Genomic DNA, 24,180 nt, shown 5'->3' with positions numbered 1-24,180 from the left:
TCGAGGGGGAAAAGGGAGCAAAAGTGCGATACAGAAGAGAAGAGTAAAAAAAAAGAGGGAAAAGTATATATATATATATATATAAAGCCCTTCTGACAAAAGGAGAACGCAGACCGGGAAGCGGCTTATTTATATAACCGGGGTGGGGTTTTTCCTCCCTCATAGCTATTAAAACTCAGAGAGTTGGCACATATTACAAGGGTCGTTTGCGCGTTCTGCGTTCTGAGGTGCGGTGGTGGTGGTGGTGGCTACCCCGCACCACTCGTGTCGAGTGGCAAAGCCCGAAGGAAAACATTATACCCGCGAAACACTCGAGCCTTGACGGTTTCCCGTTCTCCTCCGTTCGACCCTACCCGTTCAGAGTCGCCGCCGCCACTGTATACAAGACCATGTACCGGTGGCGGTGGTGACGAACGACGAGGGTGGCGGCAAAAAGAGGGTAGCTCGCTCACGTAATACCGGAGGGCGATAACACGAAACCGTTTCACCCCGGCAACGACGCCACTGCAGTATAGCAATCAGTATATATATAAGCTGTTATTCCACGGCATTTATAATATATATTACATAAACGGGCTGTTTGTCGTCGTCGCCGTCCCCTTCAAGCACACTCATATTATATACATTGGAAATAAAAACGGTCAACCCTCTCCAGTCACCCGTCACTGACTGCATTGACTGACTCTAATTAATTTCCCGCGCGTAATGTCGTTAACGATGTGTTGCGGTGATGCGTGCTAACTCCCGGAGATGGAGGAAGAATTCTCATTACATTATAAATATATATGTGTGTGTGTGTGTGTACAAAATATTAATGCTTAACGATAATATTAATTTTTATTTTGTTTAGACGGAAATTGCGAAGCGTTTGAACGCCATCATCGCACAGATAATGCCTTTTCTCTCGCAAGAGGTGAGTGATTTCATGAAATCCATCTTTTTTTTTTCTCATAAATACGTTCAGTTATTATTGTGACATTTCTCGTCATATACGTAAACACATCCATACAACTTAATAATGTATTTGTTTTGTGTATTTTTGCAGCACCAACAGCAAGTAGCCACGGCTGTAGAAAGAGCGAAACAAGTGACTATGACCGAACTCAACGCTATCATAGGGGTAAGATATTATATAGTACAAATTATAAAATAAATGAGTATAATCAACGTATACGATATGACGTGTAATAGCAATGGTTTTCACGTGTGTAGCGTCTTAAAAACCAATAAAGGCAATTGAAGGGGGTGAGGGGGGAAAAAAACACTGACGTTTCGATTTTTTTTTCTCTCTCTCTCGATAATAATATTGTACTCGCATCGCGTCGTCCCAGAAGCAATTAAACGTAGCGTCCTGCGGCAGCAGCAGCAATAGTTGTTGGTTTTTAGGTAAACGTATACCGCGCGTGCAGTGCGGTCGTCTCGCGAAATGGTGGTGACGACGACAACTACGACGGCGGTGGGGATCGTAAGGATCGTAAGGCCAAAATCGAGTTGGCCAGTCTGGTCACGTCCGCGTCGGAAGTTCAGGACGTGGCGGCGGCGTCGGCGGTAACGCGCGTTGAATATTGTATGAACCTATTTTGGAGGCGCGTCGCGAATAAAACGTCGTCGTCTACGTGGGCATATGGGGTAGTGGTATTAAAGGGGTGGTGTGATGCGGAGGTGAAGGTGCAAGATCGTCGCTGATATATATATATATATATATATATATGCTATATAGGTAGGAAGAGGAGGTGCGCGCGTGTAACGAGCTCGGGCTCGATATGGTCGTCCCAAACTACGTGAGTCTGTCGATTTCACCCTTTTCCCCGCGCCGCTATCGGCTATATGATTTCGTGGTTATAATACATTATTATTATATCGTGACGCCCCGGGTTGGTATTATTTTTTCACTATTATTATTGTTTGTCGTTTGATTCGTTCCGGTTTACCACTATTCAGCTGAGATGGGCGTAATTAATCTCGATGAAAAAAAAATATATCGTATAATAATAGATTCAGCCCCGAGCCCAATTCACACATTTCTGAAACGACGACGGCCGGCGTATCATTACACGCGAGAATGTTCGCGGGACGATTCAGTCGCAGTGGCGTAGATCATAATTATCGTGTTTACTCTACCAGGTATACACCTAACCTAACCTATACGCGTGAGCATAGCGGCATTTGGGGAGAGAAAGAGGTGAAGTGAGAGGGAGACGAAGGGCGAGAGATAGAAAGATATTTTCGATTAATGTTTTCCGCGCGTCGCGTCTGGCAGAGAGAGCCGAACCTCTCAACGTTTAATAATGACGGCGGCCCCAAGTATACAACGGGGTCGGTCGTGGGCTGGTGGCGGCGGTTATGAACGACGCGACTACGACGGCGGCCCTTCTGTCGACGGAGAGAAGCTTCCGCTAATTGCGCTCTCCTCGCTACGTCCTCGCCACGCCCGCCGCACAACCGTACTACACTACAAATGTTCCGGACGTGCGGTTTTTCTCAACGCACTTCGTTAGTCGGCAGCCGGTAATTATTATCGCCGCCTCGCCCTTCGCCCCCAAAGACTTCCCCTACACACGTATACATATATATATATATATAAATACATGTATATATTCAGCTTCCGGTCCCGTTTTCTTATGTATATACATAATGTATACGCGTTTATACTTTCGCGCGTGGCCTGTTCCGAAGAGGGTTGTGAAAGTTTTACCGCACACCATTATTGTAATGTATACAGCTACTGCAGCTACTCGTTCGCTGTACAACAATAATAATTGTTGTTGTTCGCCGCCCGGACGATGGAAAAAATAAATATACATATTTTACTGTTATTAAAAACAGTGTAGATACTTTTCATCTTTATTTATTTTAATATACAATGCATATTTTAATGTGTATTTATACATAGGTACTGCATACGATGGATGATCGTGACGCCTCTTAGTTTTATTATTAAATTGATGACATGGCGTACATATTATAAATCTTTCAAGGTTAGGTTAATATACAACATTAATACAATGATTAATGGACTTTAAAAGTGTACCTATATATTTTAAAAGAAAACTACTTGTAATATGTGTACACAAATGGTCATTGGTATTATTTTTTTTATTAAAACTTCAGTGGAATTTCGGATTTGGACTATTCTTCACTTTTCAATCATCAAATATTACATTTTGTCAAACGCGTTTTCTTTCTTCACTCGCAGAGTTATTGCGTAGTGATTATCGTAAACACGACTTCACAGTCATACGATCTGTTGCGTTTACCTCGTACGTCTCTATCGTCCCATAAATCATGTACAAAACGATCTGTGTGCCGTAAACACATAAAGCCGAGTGGTGATATTTTTATGCCGTTTATCACGTGTGTTTATTATAATTGTGTTGCTCTATTATATACGTGTAAATTCTTTGCCGCATATTTATATTTGTACCCTCGCGCCGCCAACACTTGTATCGATTCGCTGAGTTATCGTCTTGAGTGCGCGTGTAACTCATGCGTGTACAAAAGAGCTTATTCGAATATAACATAACAATTTTAACACTGTCGTACACATATTAATATACTAGGTACATGGTATGTGTTTTTTTTTTATTTTGTGACATCAGTCTAATTATTATACTGTATATAATATGTATTATACGTACGTATATATTATGATATATTTTGCAGTTTTTCAAAAAATTCTTATCAACGTATAACCTACAATAAGATGCTAATAATTTATCAAATTTTTTAGTAATTTAAATGTAATTGTTACTTACATGTACACATTTTAGCATTTCGTGTAGTATTCAGAAGATTTGTCTTTATCTATATCAACTCATGTTATTTAATACTTTATTAGTGTATAGTAATTCAGTAATTGTAATAGCCGGGAACAACACTAAGTTTTTAATCTCCCACGTACGCAGTCGTGTAAATAATAATTATGAAAAGAAAACCTATCTTGATTTCTTTTTTATTTCTTTGCTGTACAGTGCTGACGTAAAAAAAATTCGTTCACACAGTCAAGTCCATTGTTGTTCGGTTTCTGCAGTCGTCGCCGCCGCGCTGTCGCTGTTATTTCTCGCGTCCGTCAAAAGACTTCCGTTGTATGTATATCGACGGGACGACATGGGGTGGTGGGAAAGGTTTTCTGTTTCCGCACTCGAAAAGAAAACCCCCTCCGGTGTTAATGCTACTTGAGCGGTTTTTTTCGAGTGTTTGAACAAAGCGGTTTGTTTGGGGAATATATACGCCGCCTCCACCATTATAATATATATGGTCGAAACAGCTTTAGGGTAGAGCGATAAAGGCGTCTATACTACCGTTTTGTCAAAACAACTATTGCTGCATATATGAAAGTCCATTAATGATGTATACCAATACAAACTCGCAGGGTTTTTTTTTATTTTCTCGTGATAATTACTGACAATAAATGAACGGGTATGGTTTTGTTTAAATATGACTGGACCATGAAAAAAAAAACACTAGACGCCTATATTCGGTAAAATTGTGTCAATATTAAAATATATACTAGGGTTCTATATATATATATAGTATATATTTATAATGATTAGTAGACACGTTACACGTTAGGGAATGGGGATATCGTATACCTATCTGTTTAAAAACTATGTATGTAGGCCCAAAACGTTTATTACATGTCGTTTTTATTTTTTTTTTTAGCAACAACGTCCAGATCTGCCCAGGTTATTGGTAAGAATCACTTTCAGATTTTTTTAAATATTATGAAATCAAATATACAATGTCACATAATACATAGTTTTGTATATTTTCGTGACAAAACCTCTCGCGTAAAATATACTACGTTTATTATACACATATATGATTTACAATCATAACATTTCAGAATATCATATTACAGTAATACCGTTTTCAGGTATACCGTTCTCTTCTATATAGTCTTCTTTTATTTCTTCATCCCTCGAATGAACGTTTTGATGGCCTTCTGATAACTACATGTTATTACACCTACTACCCGCACTATCGATGTCCAATACAAACACCCGCTTTTACATTCCTCCCACAACAACTACCCCTAATACACACGTGGGCATTTAAGTACATACGTCGGACATCCGTTTCTGTTTCAGCAACAAATGCACGCGCAGCAGCTACCGCACGCGGGCCACGCGCCACCCATACCAATGATGCCTCATCCCGGACTTCCGGGACCACCAGTAACCGCGTCCGCTAGCCTACTGGGCCTTGCCGGTGCTGCCGGTTCTGCGTCTCATCCACTGTCCATGCTAGGTGCTAAACCGACTGATATGCACAGAGGTGCCGATCCTGATAAGCCTTCGTCTGCCATCGGTAAGTGATTATCTATTAATAAAAATCGTATTATATATTGTTATCATTACATTTTATCGCCGTCATCCTCTCTGAACCACACATAGTTCATTGATGGCGCATTATGTATTCTATCGTAGCGTCTTACTCATGACTTATTTGTATGCGGTCACTATGAAATTTAGCGAATACCGCTAACTATATATATTTATTCTTATTCTTATTACTTATATATATAAGTAAACTTTATACAATGCAGCATCAAAAATGATCTCTTTTGACGGAGAAGCGTTTTTTTTTTTTCAAATGACCGTGCTGCAGCCTGAAGTGTTAATATGCTAATGTATACCCAAGTGCTCGAGACTAATATTCGTTGTCGTCGTCAAAGGGATATGGTGCAAGTATATACGGATGGAGTGCACTCGCTAGTTTTAAGAGGGGGTAGGAAAGCATCGGGCTCTAGAGTTGTAGACTATATTATATAGACGAGTGAGATAGAGGGTGCTATACGCCCGCATTCGGTACACTGTTCTCTCGAGTGGCCTATATACTGTGAAAAAGGGTTTTTATAATTTCCGCAGAATCCCTTTACCCCGCCGCCGAACATCTCTTCACCTTCTGCGTTGTAGTCGTATACACACACACACACACACACACACACATCAGTTATTCTCTTCGTATAATGTAAATATATATACCACTTGAAATAAAGTTACTTGGCGGTATATACATGCATTATATATGTATTATATACATTGAGATTGGTTGGACCATTGTTGTACGCGCGTATCCCTCTTTTTTCTTTTTTATTTCCGAGCCACTTACCCATAATCGACGGCGGCGGGCCGTGTCCCCGTCGAGCAATATAAACGCCACGCACACGTATACATATATTACATGAATATTATATTATATTCGTATACGGGGCCGCCGCGTGTGTGCAATAAATTGGCCGTTGTCTAACGTGCGCGGGGTCATGTTTACGGCTGCGCGTTTTAGGAAAATAAAAACACAAATTTTCTGTATCGAACGCGTAAGAGCGCAATTTTTTTCTCTTTTACGTCGTCGTTTTCAGGTCAAGGGCGCATTTCTTTCACACATGTTTCACCCGAATTCGACATTATTATAATAAAAATTCCCGATTTGACACGATTTAATATGTATACAGTTACGCATTGTTACCGATCGGCTGGAACATTGTTGTAATTTTCTCTCGCCGTCTCCCTTTCCAAATCACAAACACATCATTATATTATATATTGTTTCGATATAAAATATATTATCTTTTTTTTCTGCACGTCTATCGTTTCTTTCTACCTTAAATAGTACAGCGTATAGTTATATTCTAAGTTCCAATCCCACCAGCACCTCGTATCAAACAACTAAATCGTTTTAGTTATGTCATATAAATTATCTATTATAATAATATATTATTGCATTGTTAATTTTTTTTTTTTATAATTTCAGGACTGAGTTCAGCTGAAGAAAGACACGTGAGTATATATATATAATATATAAGTGATTAGGAGTTTATATATTAGTAGTAAATGTATAGCATATGTTATATCGATCGTTATTTGTACTAAAAATTACATTACACGAGCATATACATACGTTTATAGCTGATAATATGTATAAATACACATTATTGGCGTTTTTGTTGTTGTTGTACTAAAATGAGTGAGGTTTTCGCATGTAATCCACTGGTTTCGCCGTTGTCGCCGCCGCATTCACTATATAGCCACTTTCCAGGGATAAATCTTTGAGCCGCCAACCATAACAAATTTCCCGTCCAGGCAACAGCGTCAGCAGAAAGGGGGTTAAAATTAAATTAATGCACCCAGGATAGCACTTAATGAAGGGACGCCTTGTTACTCCGGTTGCCGCCGTCTCCGGTCGCTCTCGTCCTCGATCCCCTCGTAGTAGTTTCCCCGCGCCATCAAACAAACAGCTATAGCAGTGTATATAATGTAGGGGTCGTCTACCCTCCAACGCACCCTTACCGCCGTTGCAGAATAAGGGTTGGCTGCCGCCTCGCGTGTGTAATATCGGAACGAACCTCATCCATATGTATATGTCATCTGGTCGCACTCCCCACGAATTTAAATGCGTGTCAAATTCGATAGGGATCGGTCCCGCTTTTACCCTCTATTTCCTCTCACAAAAGAACCGACCGCCGCCGCTGCTGCGTCCCGTATTATTATTATTATTATTATTATTATTATTCCGTTGCCGCACCCTCGTGGCCCATTTTTGACGCGACCGCCCGTGATTTTCAACAGTTATTAATTTCTCGACATATACACTTTTATATTATTTACACTCGTATATACAAAATATAATACGTGCGGCGTTTATTTATATTATTTTCCTCTTGTCCGTCTGCTCTGGTTTGTCGTAATTCGTCGGATATATTATTATACATATTGTCGTAATCCAATACGGGCCTGCAGTCGAAGGGCTCGTCAACTATAATATTATATAGTTTCCGATTACACACGCGAACCGCACAAGCATTTCTATCGTAGCCACAGGTACCTACTGCAAACACTCGATCAAACCCATTCGCGTTCGACCGCAGTATAAAATGACCGTGAAGTCGACGACAGTCCTATATATTGTGAGATTTATTTGTATATTATGTTCCTGTAAAGTATCGAATTGTATAAAGTAAAACGCCGAAAGCGAATATATATATATATATATTGTGTAAAGTTATTGAATGGCGGGTGTACTACTACACAATATATAGTATCGTCGTCGTCAAATCGTATATTTATTTGTGTAGAAAACTTGGGAGATGAAAAAAGAAAAAAAACGGCAGAGAGAAAATCCGTGGAAATCCCCCGTAATCGAGGATTAGTTTTTTTTCCGCTCGAGATATTTCTTCTTGCCAACAATCCGTTTCGTCTTGGACGGACGGCCCTTTTTCGACGACTACTACTACTACGACGACGATCCCCCGTGGGGATGGAAAACGTGGAAAAATCGAGGTTATTTCTTTTTCCTTTCTTTTCTTTTTTTTCCTCTCGTTATATGTATATGTGTATATATATATATATATATATATATATATATATATATATATATATATATATATATATAACATGAACCCTCGATCGGCAGAGCGGTGTAACAAGAGGGTAAACTCGTTTAAGGGCGTAACGATAAAGTGGGGAGGAAGAGCTGTACAGCCGATGCGGTAACGTTATTTTCCGGTCCGTTTCATCAACCAGTCGGCCCTTTCTAGGGAATAACCCCGCAGGCTTTATGTGATGTGTGTGAGAGTGTATATGTATACTGTATACACGTACATAAAATACCCTCGCGTATAGTTGTGCCGACGGATGGGGTGGAAAAAAAATCAAATAATGGTATAAAACAAGACTTCGAAGAAACGGATTACGAGGTCGACATAGTAATAAAAAAATATAAAAAATCCCTCAAGACTGTTTTTTTCGTGCTACTGACGTTTTTATGCGTGCGCTCGTACACGGAGACGAACGGGGGAAAACGTTGAATTACAGCTAACTCTAATCGTTTGAAATTGTAATGTGATCGATATTATATGCGTATGTACTGTATGTACATATTGTGTATATATAATGTGTTATTGACGTTTCAATTGAGAATAAGTCATTGGACTATTATTACTATAATGTGTATCTACGATAAACAATAATATTTTTATAAACTGCTTTCGGAAGGTATTCGTGCAGTCATCTTGCATACTGACTAAGCCAGTGCGTCGAAAAACCTTTCCTATATACCTACTTCACCAGGCCGTGGTATGCTAAAAGCCATTTTCACGACGACGTTATATGAACGTCCTCCCGCTTATAACTGCCAAGTCTTAATGGGAATTTTCGATTGCCTTTGACCTTGGCTGACCACAACGAAAAAAGACATTAGCCCGACACACGTTGTTATTATTACGGTTACTATAAATCGTTTGTTTTATAGCGAACGGCAGCTAATATTTGGTTTTTTTCCCTTTCGTAATCACGTACGCTGTCGTTTAAGTTCGGTTAAACTGCCCGTTGTACGATAAGTATTTCTTCCTAACCTACAATACGATATCCATTTTGTTTCTTAATTTCTCATTTCGGCGAGTATGATAAGTGTATAGGTTACATGTTTTTATTAATATATATTATGATAAATAAATTATGCTGTTATATAAATGCTTTGTAATTATTCCGTTGACTTTTGTAAAGATTACATCGCATACAAATCATTATTTGTTATCTAATTAAATTTCCATATAATATAAATATTATATAGATTATAAAACATTTCGTTTTATTTCTAACTGTTGTTATAGCGCTGTACAAAATATATTTTTATTAATTATATATAGGTACCGTCGTACCGAAAACACGATTACAACAGCATCATTTCATAATATTCAGCGTATAATTGCATATCATTATTAATACTTTTTTTTCCATTGAAACGTTCGACTAACATTATCTGAAAACAAATATATATACGTGTGTATTTTGAATGATTTTATTTTCTTGTCTGTATTAATTTGCGGAATTGTATAAAAAAAAAACGCTTTATTTAAAATTTTGTTCGGCATACAGCGATAAAAAAATCGATATCCGAAGTTGCAATAAACATACGTTTTTTTATCACGTCATTAATGTCATACTTTATAGTATGGATTTTAAACATAGAAGTGACAGGTTGCGATACACACACGACGAACGTATATATAGGTAATAGCCAATAGGTATTATATATATTATAAACTCTAATAGCACATACTACACCACAGTTGTGGTTTATTCGGTTTTCGATATAGGCATCTGGTCGTCAGAAGAGATGACTCGTTTGCGTACCGGATTTACCGGTATTTTGAGACCGTATAATAATAATAATAATGGTTATAGGGGACGCGATTAACTCGACCGATCTGGTACTCAAATAAACCCCATTTGGCCATTGTATATGTGATTTACATAAAATATTTCCTTCTTATAAATTTGCAATGTACAATAAACATCTGAATAATATTTTTTCTCCCGTATAAAATATATTTTATTAAATTAAAATGAATATTTTTAGTAGGTACTTAGGTACCTATATATTATTATGTGGCTTACAGAAATGTTACGCGTCATCTACGCGCAATATGCGAAAAACATAAATATTAAGTATCATTAATGTCTAAAATGTCTTGGATAGGTGGCGAAAAGTATTATTTTTATCGCGGTCGATATTGTTATAATTAATAATGGATTGGTGGTGGCAGGAGTTCAAAGGGGCTCGACGTGTAATAATTATTGTAATCGGAACCATTAACACGAGGGCGAAAAGGGTTAATTTCGGAGACGCAACGACTAATCTCCACGGTATTACTATAGGGGATACCACTTTCCGCCACCAACCCTATACTTGTGTTCATTCCACCGTCATCTCCTCCATACCCGTAGCCGAATCGATAAACCGCAACCGACCGTATATATACACACATCTTATACCATCACCGTACGCCGTACTGGAGAGAAATTGAGTTTTCCGAAAACAACAACTATATTATTGCGCGTTGGGCGTACAGTGTATATATCCCGTTATCCCTTTGCCGCCATAAACTAACGCGCGTGTGTGTAACGACGTAAGCGTGAATGTTTTATTAAAACACGTGCTCATCCCGGAGAATCAGTGTCGTAGAAAACCGCCAATCTCGGACCCGATGAACCATACCGTTTAATTGAAATCATATAATATGATTATAACAACGACGATATTCATGACAAAATAAATAGGTGAATGTCAATAACATTACGAATTTTGGTCCGGCTTTAAGCATCCCACCCGCCCCAGCCGTAGTCAAGGTCCGCTTCATTTCAATGGTCGTTAAATTACCCGCTAAAATACAATAGGTATATTACATTATTTATTTATATTATAATATTATGTTCTACCGATGAAAACTGAGAAGAGGCGAACCAGGTTTATATAGACGGGATGTGGAGTTTTCGTTAAACACGCGCGGTGTGTATCACAAAGTTGCTGACATATACCTATTTAGTATTTACCTTGTCGTGACGATAATGTTAAAATAGACATTCGTCCGCGTGAACGTATGCCGTTCGATATTACATATTATTCATTGTATATATTATCATATTATAATATTTCTTGTGTGTAGTAATATACGTAGGTATACACTAATATAGGACATATACTCATTTACTAGTAAATGTAGCTACAAATCACGCATAAATGGCGCCGTAACAAAGACAGTGCCTATTTTAATAGGTATATATATAATGTATGGTTGTATATAATGTCAACACTACACGTGAGTGGTGGTCGCGTTAAATTAAAATTATTTTCGGGCGTTTACGTTTATTTATTTATTTATTATTATTATTATTTTTTTTTGTACACAAGCACGCATAATTTATTCGCATTTGCCCACCAACGAACGATTTCAAAACGATTTTTTTTACTATATAACATTTATGATATATATATATTGTCTCGATTATACGGTTATTGTTTGCCCGCAATTACTATAAATTCGTTAGTAAAGGTAGGGTTACGTCGGACGGCGCGTGACAATGTGTACCTGAGTATTAGCTTTTAATTTTTATTTCATTGTTTATCCGTCAAAACTAATTACCTATTCATAGAAAAAATAGAAAACGATTTAATATATCGATTCGAAAATTATTATCGTTATTATCCTTTGGCGCCTTATTTTCTCATCGATTATTTTAAAATGTTGTCCTTTCTCCACGATCCTCCCTTCACTCGCCATAAACAAGTTTCTCAAGTCACATATCATATAGCCTTAGTCATATACATATTTTGTCTGCACAGATAAATATCTGAAATCGATAAATTTAAAATTATTAAAGGTACTAAAAGCCAAAAGGTAGTATGCGTACTTTGTAATAGCTATACCTGGTACCTACCGTATACAGCGTATACGTATAATATTATGTGTGTAATAACACGACGTGTATACTGTATTATTATAGTATAATTAAGACACGGATTTAAATCTAACACGCGTAACGTGTTTATTGTAAGTATAGACACGCCGTGACTACTGACTATAGTATATACAGGGTGATTCTGATTCATTTATAGTTTATTCACCCCTCTATTTTATATTCTTTAATCATGTATTTATTCAAACTAATTCATGGAAGCTACACATACTTCAGAAACAAATTTTCAAATATTTAAATTTTTTATATATTATCTTTAATGCATAGGTACTACCATGTCGATACAATCTTTTTTTTTAAAAGAATTTGATATATCATTCATACCTATATATAAATCCAAATTCAAACGAGTAGTTATTTCTGAGTTATTAAAATGAATATAATGTACTCGTACAATCATTGGATATACATTTTGTATAATACGTATAACTATTTAAGATAATAATCCTTTAATACCAATTTCTTATTTATTACCTACTATAATTTTCATTCATCATAACCCCATATTTTTCAAACCTATTAAATATAAATTATAATAATTATTATCATGGATCTATTGCCTAGTATACGTACGTTTTAATAACTTTCGAAGTTCGATTTATATATATATATTAACAACTTTAAAAAAATGATCTGTTTAATAATGCATAGTAAAATAGGAAAAGGTGCAATTCTCATATGAAAAAATAAAGTTTGTATCATCACAAGATACTATACTTTAAATGGTATAAAAATCTAAGGAGATTTTTGAAAATATATAATATGATCCTTTAGTATACCTATTTAAAATTGAAAAAGTTAGAATGGCGTTGAACATATTTGGCGAATCACTCTGTATATAATATACATGTATTAATTGTCATTGCACGGCACTGTCTCGTTTGTAATCGCTGGCGGTCGACTTCCCTGTGCGTAACAAGTAAAACCGAATAAATAGCGTTGATGCGCCGTCGTCGGGTCGTTTGATGTTTAATTAAACGTTTGTTGTAGGTACCTATACTATTATAAGTTATAACTAATATAACGACACGATAGACAAGTGGAATCGGAAACCCGTCGCGGTCGTCGGCGGCGGCAGCGTTAGCGTTTGGCATAATATATATTATAAACTATCGCGTGTGAATTAATTATACAAAACGCCGCACATCGTCCTATTCGCTGGCGCTCGCGCGTTTACACACACACACACGAAACACGACACACTATACGTTAGTTTACGTTTAGAGTACGCGAAGATTCATGTTGACGTTTGACATATTATTATCATACAACACACATAATTATATAAGTCTTGAGCAAGAATTGCGTTTTGATAGAATACCTACTTTCTTTGTTTCTTCATCGATTTTTGTATTATATACGATTCGTTGTTAATTATTTCTAATTTAGCGAAATGTAGCAAGAGAGACGCTCCCCTCGTATAGGATATAGATTATAATATTATTTTATTATTTAAATTTAATGGTGGAATAAACAATAATATCGTACGTCGTTTACATGAACGAGAGCTGATCGGGTTGTCGTATCCTCCCCTTCTGTCACGTGTACTACCCTCATCCCTTATTTATATAATATGTACGGGTCATTATATACGTCGTGCGAACGTACGTCCTTTATTATTACGGTTGAAGAAACGTCGCGATCCCCTCGGTTTTTATTTCGGGCGGAAAAAAATCACCGCCTGTAAAGATCTTAACGAGTCGGGTCAATTGATAAATTCGGCTTTTTCCTCCAACGAGGGGGCTGAGCGGAATTTTGCGGTCGTGTCTACCGTATAATATAAAGCCGCGTTGTTCCTCTCGCACTTACTCTATCTCGTTTTTATTGTTATCGTGCTCAAACCTTTACCGAAAACGACGTCTTTTTTCGCCCTCTTTTTGCTTTATTATTATTATTATTATTATTATGGAACACGACGACGACGACAACAATGAAGGTATATATAAACCGTGAGGGAGAGAGACCACGATATCATCTGTCAGACAGCCGCGTGCGTGTGTGCGAGTCTTATACGCGGAAGAGCGGGTGATGAATAGGAAGCGGAGAAAAAGCGGAGGAGATCGTTATCAAAACAGCAGTCGCGAGAAGAGACGCGATGCCGAGGCCGTGGTGGTACGGTGGGAGACGTGATTGGATTCCGGAGGGGCGTGTTATTAATCCCCGGGCGAAATACGCGAAAATCCCAGCCGGCGAATTCATCACGTGGCTGCGGCGGTAGCGTCTGCGGGACGAGGGGGGTTTTTGTTGCCTATATTCCGCCCTCACGGCTTGTCCTTATACCCTCGGGCGCGTATTTATATATATATATATATGTATACAACAAGAAATAACACACACACACACACAACACCATTTGAAGCAATATAGCTCCACGTGCAATAGCGGCAAAACTCCCCTTATTTTCAGTCTCTGGCACTCTGTCATTGTCTGTCCGTCTCTCTCTTCCTCTCTCCGGCCCGCAAAAACTCTTCTGCTGCCGACGCCGCCGCTGCTGGTACCTTTATATGTATATATATATATATATATATATATATATATAATGTCAGTACTACGACGACGACGACGACGACGACGTGAGCCGATTACAAGTTTGCAAATGAATGAATTAAAGCCGCCGCCTCCGCCACCCCACACTTGCGTGCGTAATGTACATATATATGGATAGTATACGCGAGATGCTGTGCAAGTTTACCCACCGTCTGGACCGGTGGGTGAGGAGGCGCGTTACACACGGCCGATTAGTTCTCGATGAAGTTTAAACCGAGAACGGCGTCTCCACCACCGCCGCCGCCACCACCGCCACCGCCATCGTCGTCGACAACAACTTCGTAGAGCGCGCGCCTTCTTCCGCCCGCGCTTTACCTCGTTTTCACTCGTTGCGAGTATACGGTAAAAGCTTTCTCGTCCGCCCCGACACCACCGTGCTTCTTCACTTCCCGCTCACAGTCAATTGTCTCGGAAGTTATATTACACACTGCACCGCCGCCGTGTGCCACTGCTGCTGCGGTGGCGGTTCTGCTCGCTTCGCAGCCGCAAGAAAACATCAACGGCGTATCTACCCTACACCACCCCATCACATCCCTTCTGTCAGTTCTGAGTCTTCACGTTTTCATTACAATGTATCCACCGACACAATAAACATAAAATACGATTTTTTCGACGCCTCCATATCGTATTAATTATGACGCATCATGCCAAGCGCACACGCGTCATTATCACTAATTCACTATATATGCATAATGAATATATTACGTGTTTATAGTATTTTAAAGTTCCCGAAAAGTTTTTTATTCTGTTATTGTGTACATATGAAATATCGATAAACAACGATTGGGTTTTTTAAAAATAAAAATTGTTTTAATAACACATTTATTTACAGCAATGGTCGTTAATCCGATTTCATGATAATTATCGAGTAGGTATTTTATTTGTATTTATATTAATTATATACAATACAATGCGTGTGCAGTTTTTATTTGACGATCAATTATGTAAATATCGTGCTGTAGGTTTTGAAATTCAATAATAGTGTACTTTATATAGGTACTAGATATGTATATAATTAGTATTAATATAGTTATATAGGCATAAATATGGATACTTTTCAATTAAAATTAAATTTTCATTAACGCTCTGCGTCATCGGCGTCATTAGCAGCCCGAGTAATTTGTAAAACTATATTCATAATTGAAATTTGTTAAAACACGGCGAACTTTCGCGGGCTTAATTGACTGTGATGAAGACTGTCTAGAGGGTTAAGTGAGTGTTGTGTATATATACTCACAATAAAGGTAGGTAGCAATAATGTCGTTTAAAACTTGTTCGTCGTTGTCGTCGTATTTCTATCTATATAATAATATATATATTCATTAAAAAACACTTTTTTTTGTCGCGGAAATTCGTTATTTTGTAGTACGCGACGCGTCTCTTTGTTGAACAAAAAAAAAAAATTAAAAACCTCCCTCCGTTAAAAAAGCGGACCGAAAATTCAACGATAATGTTTTCACGATCGATTTTGTTATTACCGTGAGTTTTTATGTTCGTTAAAAACGAATTTCGATGGCTTGTATGAGATAAGAAAAAAAAAGACCCCTTCGATAGAATCCGTCGTGAGTCTCGGAGAACCGAAAGCGAAGCAGCCACGAATTCATCACGCACGTATATAACACCTATATATAAATTATACTATAGTATATATATATGTATGTATAAGACTCGATTAAGGGCGGCGAACCGCCATAAAATGTTTCAATTTAACGAAATTTATTCAACGCAGTCGGTCGTCGTTGCGCTGTAGGACGCGCCTCTATATAAATTAACTATCGTGTCGTATTCTCGTCGGGATTCGGGCGCGGGCAAAAGCAATTAACACCACACCCGGCAATTGGCCTTCTAGCGCCCCCGGGGAATTGACTCTATTTTTTTCGCCGACGCGAGAGGTTTATTTTATTTCACCCCCTCGCCACCGCCGCGCGTAGTCGTCGACGTCGTCAAAGTCGTGTATATATATATGTACCTACATACACACACACATATATATATTGTACATATATACACGCATTATACGCGTGTACACTGTACGGATATATATATATATATATATAAACTACCCGCCACTCCCTCCTCACTTGTCCGTTTATGGCTCCCGGGAATTGGATTAACTATCTTGTACGTACGAGGGCGCGGGGTGGTAGGATGTTTTTATTGGGTCCTTAGGGTACGCGGGCGCTCGCGTGCGCGTGTGTGCGTGTGAGTATGCCGCGGGGGGTCTGGGGCGAAAAACGACCAACGCGCCACATGTTTTTTCTCCGTCTTTTTTTTTTATGACACACGTTATTTATTTCCCGCCATCGCCCTCCTGGCTCTTTTTTCCTCGTATTCACTTCGACAAATGTTATATTCCCCCTAACGATACACACACGTACACTAGCAACACGCATTCCTACAACCCTCGACCCATACGACGATGGAAAAAAACCACATAATATTATATATATATATATGAGTTCAATTCAAATATTTGGTTACTCGGTTTTTTTTTTAACGAGCGGCCAAAATCACACGCTGCATCGTGTATAAAGAGAGGACGAGAAATAGATATAGGTTTGTGTGTGTGTATATGATATACCCACGTAAGGTATAAACATACCTATACCTGCGACGAGTACAACAACAACAGAAATGTTTGGTTAACGTTTTTTTTATTATTATTATTATTATTATTATTATTATACTTATGGTTTTTTTTTCGTTTTATTTACACAGAGGAGTTCTATATCACCTGCGGAAAGGGAGAAATTTCGCGTCAGGAGCTCACCGGATATTGAACCGCACAAAAAAGTAAAAAAGGAAGAAAAAGATTGTCACGTAAGTTCTGCTCTTATAACCTATGTATACATCGATTCGCCACATGATGCGCCATATAACATTTCGCCAAACTTCTACCATTAAACTTTTATACTACGTTTACTCATCTCACGCCACCCTCCCCCTAAACTTATTATTAAATCGTTTTTCATTGTATTTATTTTCGTTTTATCGTTTACAGGCGAGCGATGGTGAAAAAAGCGATCAAGACTTGGTAGTTGATGATGCTAGTGAGGTATGTTATATATAATATCATTTGCTCCTTGTCCCGTTTAAAAATATACGCTCCCAAGTCATAAGTTTTTTATACTTTGATACTGAAAGGAAGAATACAAAATATACTTAGTGAAACCTTATCTTAGCTTTATAACCGTTTAGAGCAAACGTTTGTACGTAAAACAACTTTTTAAAACCTATAATCGTTCGAATACTGTATACATGTTCTCTATAAACTTACAATATCTGCTACAGTATAGAATATCAAATTCTATACAGCATAATCTATATATTAATATGATTTGATTTTTTTTTCCGATTAGTATCACTTGAATTATAATTCGTTGTATCTTATGTTTGTATTACAAAAAAAAAAAAAAATCCGTTTCATATTATGTATTTTTGCGTAGGTACTTACTACATTATATTTTACTTAACTATGTATAAACGAGCAATACTTAATAATAATACTTCGGGTTTAAAAAAAATATATATATATATATAAATAAAGTAATGCTTGCCGTGTATAATAGGATAACGAAACCTCGTAATAATAGCCGAACAATGTCGCTGCAGGTATTAACATAATGTATAATATTCCGTTTCACAGGACCCCGTCTCACCGCTTAATGGTACAGCCTCGCCAAGAGAAAATGGAATTGACAAGTTACAACCCAAAAAGGAACACATCGGACCACACAGGTATAATTTACATACTAATGTTTTTTATATTATTATTGTTATCATCGCTTATACTCGTTATTAGAATATACGTATACTCTACATATGTGTAGGTAATGTGTATGATGTATATTATTATATTTATTTCAACGACGGATGCATTACTTATACACTCACTCATTTATTTATATTTTATTTTTCGTTTATTACAGCCCGCGTAGCGGTACTTCGTCCAATGCAAGCACTCCATCCACCAAGAAGATGGAAGACAAACCCAGCACACCGATATCCAAGTCGATCACACCGACGAGCGGCGGCAGCGGTTGTAGCGGAGCCGCCGGTTCCTCAATGAAGCCCATGGGGGTCAAAGGACCTTCGCTAGGTAATAAGAAAAACAGCGAATGCGACTCAATCAAATATCGATTGTAAATTACTTTTTCATTAGACTAACTTGCGTTTTCCTCGTTTTTTTTGTAGCGCAATACCCGCATTACCTGGCTGGCGGTGCAAATCCGCACGATCTTCAAGCGGCTGCGGCTGCTGCAGGCGCTTACGGCGCCCTCCACAACAACTTGCCGCCATCGGCTGCGTTAAACAGTTACCCCAGGCCGGCATTGGTGAGTATTATTATTAACGACAACAGCCATTAATCAATAACCGCGCATAGAGTGTGTTATATGCTCAAATGCATATTTTAATAATAATTATTATCCCTAATCGACGATATGTTTTGCAGGTCGGTTATGATCCTCACGCACAAATGAGAGCACCCCTCGGACCTGGGCTGGGAATTCCTGGCGGAAAACCGTAAGTACATCCTATATAAATAATATTTGCAACGCGGCACTGCGTGGTGTGTGGCAGAAAGTCGTCAAACACTTAATTTCGAAAAAACTCAAACAAATTATATGCGTCTACTGTAGACGAGTTTTTAATTAACCCTACATTTCGAATTGGACATTCCAAGATAGCGTGGGTAGAATTTATTGTCAATTTATGCAAAACAAATTGAATCTTCTGCGATTCCTTCTGAAAATTTTTTTTTAACTTTCCATGACAAAATATCTGTTGTTTAAGTCGTCATTTTTACCTCCATAAACATTTTCAACTCATCTATCACTTTTTCAGTGCATTATATTTCCGAGCTATTTTTTGAAAAAGAAATAAAATTTTATTTATATTGAGTTATTCGAGAAAAAGAGTCTTCGACAAAACTAAAATAAATGATCCTTTCTCGGAATCGTGAAGTATATGCAGGCATACCCTAGCTGCATAGTGCATATATCATGCGTTCAAGGACATTCGACGACGACGTTAGTATTGACGTATTTTTTCTTTTTTTTTTCAAGAGCGTATTCGTTTCACGTGAGCGCCGAAGGTCAAATGCAACCGGTGCCCTTTCCGCCTGATGCACTGATGGGTCCCGGCATCCCGAGACACGCCCGTCAGATCAACACTCTCGGGCACGGCGAAGTCGTGTGTGCCGTGACCATCAGCAATCCCACCAAGTACGTTTATACCGGCGGCAAAGGCTGCGTAAAGGTGTGGGACATCAGTCAACCCGGGTCTAAGTCGCCCGTATCTCAACTAGACTGTTTGGTACGTATAATAATACATTTAAACTTGTAAGAAGACGTATTTTTGTAGGGAGAGGGAAATGACCTTAAGTGATAAAATGATGACGTGTATGTGTATTAATAATACAATAATTGTTTTGATTGCAGCAACGTGATAACTATATAAGATCTGTAAAACTGTTGCCGGACGGCCGGACGCTCATCGTAGGCGGAGAAGCCAGTAATTTGAGCATATGGGATCTAGCCTCACCTACGCCGAGAATAAAAGCCGAGCTCACGTCCAGCGCGCCGGCGTGTTACGCACTGGCCATCAGTCCGGACTCCAAGGTACGCACTGAAAAATAATAATACCATAGCCCACAACGGATTGCCGACAAGGCGCTCCAAATTAATGATTTTTCACGTTATCGTCCGACATCTAATAATCTATATTTTTTCCCTCGTCCCCGCAGGTGTGCTTCAGCTGTTGCTCGGACGGCAACATAGCCGTGTGGGACTTGCACAATCAGACATTGGTGAGACAGTTCCAAGGACACACGGACGGAGCGTCGTGCATAGACATCTCTTCGGACGGTTCGAAACTGTGGACCGGTGGTCTGGACAACACCGTCCGCTCTTGGGACCTCAGAGAAGGCCGACAGCTACAGCAACACGATTTCTCGTCACAGGTACGTCTCTCTCTCACGAAATTGAGCCCGTTCTTTTATTCGTATACACTATACGTGTACCGTGTATAACTGCCTACTTACAAGTCGATCTAACACTTTTTTTTTAATGTTTACCGCACAGATATTCTCGCTGGGTTATTGTCCGACCGGCGAATGGTTGGCAGTCGGCATGGAGAACTCCAACGTCGAAGTGTTGCACGCCCTCAAACCGGACAAATATCAACTGCATCTACACGAGTCATGCGTGCTGTCGTTGCGCTTTGCGACGTGCGGTAAATGGTTTGTGTCGACGGGCAAAGACAATTTGCTAAATGCGTGGCGCACACCTTACGGCGCTTCCATATTCCAGGTGAGCGAAACTTCCATTTTTTGGAAATCGTTTTATTTTTTATTTATTTATTTTTTTGTTATTTTTGCTCATGCATTTGTTTCTGTTCTTTTTTTAGTCTAAAGAATCTTCTTCGGTGTTGAGCTGCGACATTTCGGCCGACGACAAATATATCGTAACTGGTTCCGGAGATAAGAAAGCGACTGTTTACGAAGTTATTTACTAGTAAATAATGCAAAATGAGAATTTCATCGTTTCGGTGTTCATTAGGTGTAGTAGAAAAACTCCGGGTGTTTATCTAGCGTTTATTGAACATTTTTTTGTGATAATTATTTCCAATCTAATATTATGACTATTGTGACTTAGTCTGTAAACATTAATTTACAAGTAGCATATTATATATATATATATATATATATATATATATATATATATACAAAACAAAACAGAATCTGTTGATTAAAATTTTTTACCGTCAAAATGTATGTAATTATAAACATTATTAATTAATATTTGAGATCAATTGTTTGATATATATAACATTTGTCTTAAAACTGATACTCGTGGTAATTTATGCTTTAATCAAAGTTTCATTGTTTTTTCATAAATTAATACTTTGATATTTAAAACGATCACTGTGAATACGAGCATTGTTGACAGTTTTTGACTTAAACTATTTTGTGAATAATATAAAATAATAAAATACTATTATTATGATGTCCCCATGTAAGTTCCCACAATAAAGATCTTTCGAATGCATAAATATTTTTTATCATTATTATTATTATTATTATTATTATTATTATTATTATTACATTTTAAGTATTGTATTTACTTTATTATTTTCTTAAGTGTTAACTTTGTTCTTTTCTATTTTGTACAAAATAGTAGTTAGAAAAATTACCTTATAAGTTTTTGTTAATTTTTTTTTTCATTAGGATCTAATAGGTAAATCAATATGATGTGGTATCTCTAGACATCTTTTGTACCTAAATAAATAGAGAACCCTTTGAAAAAAAAATTAAAATTTTATTGTTATTTAATAATTATTTATGTTTATTTAAATTAATACATTTCCCCCGATATTTTATAATATTGTGCTATGTAGAACCAAGTATTTTGTTTAATAATTTTTAATGTATAGTGTTCAATATAGAATTCTGTACAATTCATTATTTATACAGAAAATCAGAAAATAAAAGAACCAATTTATTATTATTTGGTTATTTGCTTTTACTCTTTGCCACTTTAATCAGAGCAGTTATTTATTTGTATATTATTATGTACAAATGACTGCTATATTATTGTATTCAACCATAGTACATAATTAATTATTTTAGCTAATAATATTTGGATCGCTGTAAATTGCATCCCATTTTTGATTTTTTATGTAAATTGCGGCCTGGGTATAATTTTGTATGTATGCCTACCTAAATATGTTTTATTCATATGTAAATTACATCAAACCATTTTTTAATTCAGAATGAATAATTTTAGATGGCCTGGTAAACGGATTTTCGGTATTCGTGTATTTTCGGTGTATATTCATGTATTTTCGGTTAATTCAATATATTAGATTTAAAATACGTTTGTGTATATTCGTATATTTTCGGTGGACAAATTGTGTTTAATTGAGGTCGATAATACGTATATTATTGGAAGATCAAAGTTAAATTTATTTACGTTTAAGAAATCACGAATATTTTAGGTTTAAAAAGCGTTGGTGTATATTCGTGTATTTTCGGTGTAAAATTTTCGTTTAATTCAATATATTGGATTTAAAATACGTTTGTGTATATTCGTATATTTTCGGTGGACAAATTGTGTTTAATTGACTTTGATAATACGTGTATTTTTGGATTATTAGTATAGTAGTTGGTCGAACTTAAGTCATATTACGTGTATAGAACTAAACCTGTCGTCAACTATCACAGTTCAACCTAAAATGTATTACCCAGTAGAAAACTTTACAATAATTTACAGCCGAATATCAATACATTTTATTTTTTCCGTCTACGCGCATATATGGTTTTTACACTGCTATAGACAGGCGGCTCGGGCGCTGCAGCCTCCTCATAAGCTCGATCTAAGTTGGAGCTCAGCTCTCTTATATTGAAATTGCTAATACTATTAAAATGTTATAACATATTAAACAACAAATAACTATATTTTAGTAGTGGTTTAACGATTAATAATGTTTATAGTAATTATATTTAGGCTTAACTGTACGTGTTTATAAAATAGTGAGCCCTGTGACATTTTCAAAACCTGGAGTCTCTGGCTATAGACCACATCAGCAAAGCTGTAAAGGTATAAATTATACATATTTAGCTAGACGTTCTGCCGAATTGTTTGTGCCGAAAAATATTGCTGTTTATTACAACAGACAACGTGATCGTTGACAGTCATCGTTTTCATATTATATATAGTTCTGTTATTTAATCTCGTCGGACAAATTTACACAACGCACACGTATGAGTCCAGAATATCGTGGATGGGACTTAAGGGCTATATTTACACAAATGCACAATTAAGATACTCTCGATGTGTACACACTAGTATGTATGTTTTTGGCACCTTTCCGGCCGTTATAAAATAATTATGAGGTAATCCGTGTATGTCGTTGTTTACGTTTAAATAAGCGCTTTTTATGTATTATATAAACAATAATCGTAATAGCAAAATTACATTTAAGGGTCATATAACATCGTGAGATCCCAAAAGGGGTCCTACGACTAGTTAGCTAGGTTTATTACAAGATATTAGTTTATCATTACTCATTGGACCCTAACACCCTATAGTCTATAGATGGATACTAACCGTAATAGTGATAGATAAGGTTCTTTAATTAAGTAAAATCAAGTTTGCAGATACGTCGTCTGCCGTGTCGTGTTCATAAGTTAAGCTCAGCGCAGCACGGTAGATCATGGTAAGTAAATGATCCAATGATTACATCGGCCAATCGGAATACCATACAATGAATACGACACAACATAGACAACGCATCTGTGAACCCGGCTTAACTCCGATATTTTAGATATCATGTTTAATACTTTATGGTTATATGTAATCGCATAAGTACT

General features: G+C 37.3%; 1 protein-coding gene across 4 annotated transcripts in view; it reads left to right on the top strand.

The window, feature by feature from the left end:
• Positions 1 to 22,315, top strand: part of LOC132930232 (transducin-like enhancer protein 4) — a 41,479-nt gene extending 19,164 nt beyond the window's left edge. For 2 of the 4 annotated variants that reach the window (XM_060995980.1, XM_060995981.1), the window contains exons 5-20: positions 851 to 913; positions 1,046 to 1,120; positions 4,663 to 4,692; positions 5,091 to 5,310; positions 6,757 to 6,782; positions 17,526 to 17,627; positions 17,809 to 17,862; positions 18,454 to 18,545; positions 18,737 to 18,906; positions 19,002 to 19,141; positions 19,261 to 19,331; positions 19,874 to 20,123; positions 20,249 to 20,428; positions 20,554 to 20,769; positions 20,891 to 21,118; positions 21,216 to 22,315. In XM_060995980.1, coding sequence (XP_060851963.1) covers positions 851 to 913; positions 1,046 to 1,120; positions 4,663 to 4,692; positions 5,091 to 5,310; positions 6,757 to 6,782; positions 17,526 to 17,627; positions 17,809 to 17,862; positions 18,454 to 18,545; positions 18,737 to 18,906; positions 19,002 to 19,141; positions 19,261 to 19,331; positions 19,874 to 20,123; positions 20,249 to 20,428; positions 20,554 to 20,769; positions 20,891 to 21,118; positions 21,216 to 21,323 — 2,025 coding nt within the window. In that variant the 3' untranslated portion in view covers positions 21,324 to 22,315. The remainder of the gene's footprint in view (positions 1 to 850; positions 914 to 1,045; positions 1,121 to 4,662; positions 4,693 to 5,090; positions 5,311 to 6,756; positions 6,783 to 17,525; positions 17,628 to 17,808; positions 17,863 to 18,453; positions 18,546 to 18,736; positions 18,907 to 19,001; positions 19,142 to 19,260; positions 19,332 to 19,873; positions 20,124 to 20,248; positions 20,429 to 20,553; positions 20,770 to 20,890; positions 21,119 to 21,215) is intronic. The other 2 variants (XM_060995982.1, XM_060995983.1) reach the window with 1 other exon arrangement.
• The last annotated feature ends 1,865 nt before the right edge of the window (positions 22,316 to 24,180 follow it).

The sequence above is a fragment of the Rhopalosiphum padi genome, chromosome 4 (assembly GCF_020882245.1).
Source record: "Rhopalosiphum padi isolate XX-2018 chromosome 4, ASM2088224v1, whole genome shotgun sequence".
Taxonomy (NCBI): domain Eukaryota; kingdom Metazoa; phylum Arthropoda; class Insecta; order Hemiptera; family Aphididae; genus Rhopalosiphum; species Rhopalosiphum padi.
This window is presented reverse-complemented; position numbering and strand designations above follow the sequence as displayed.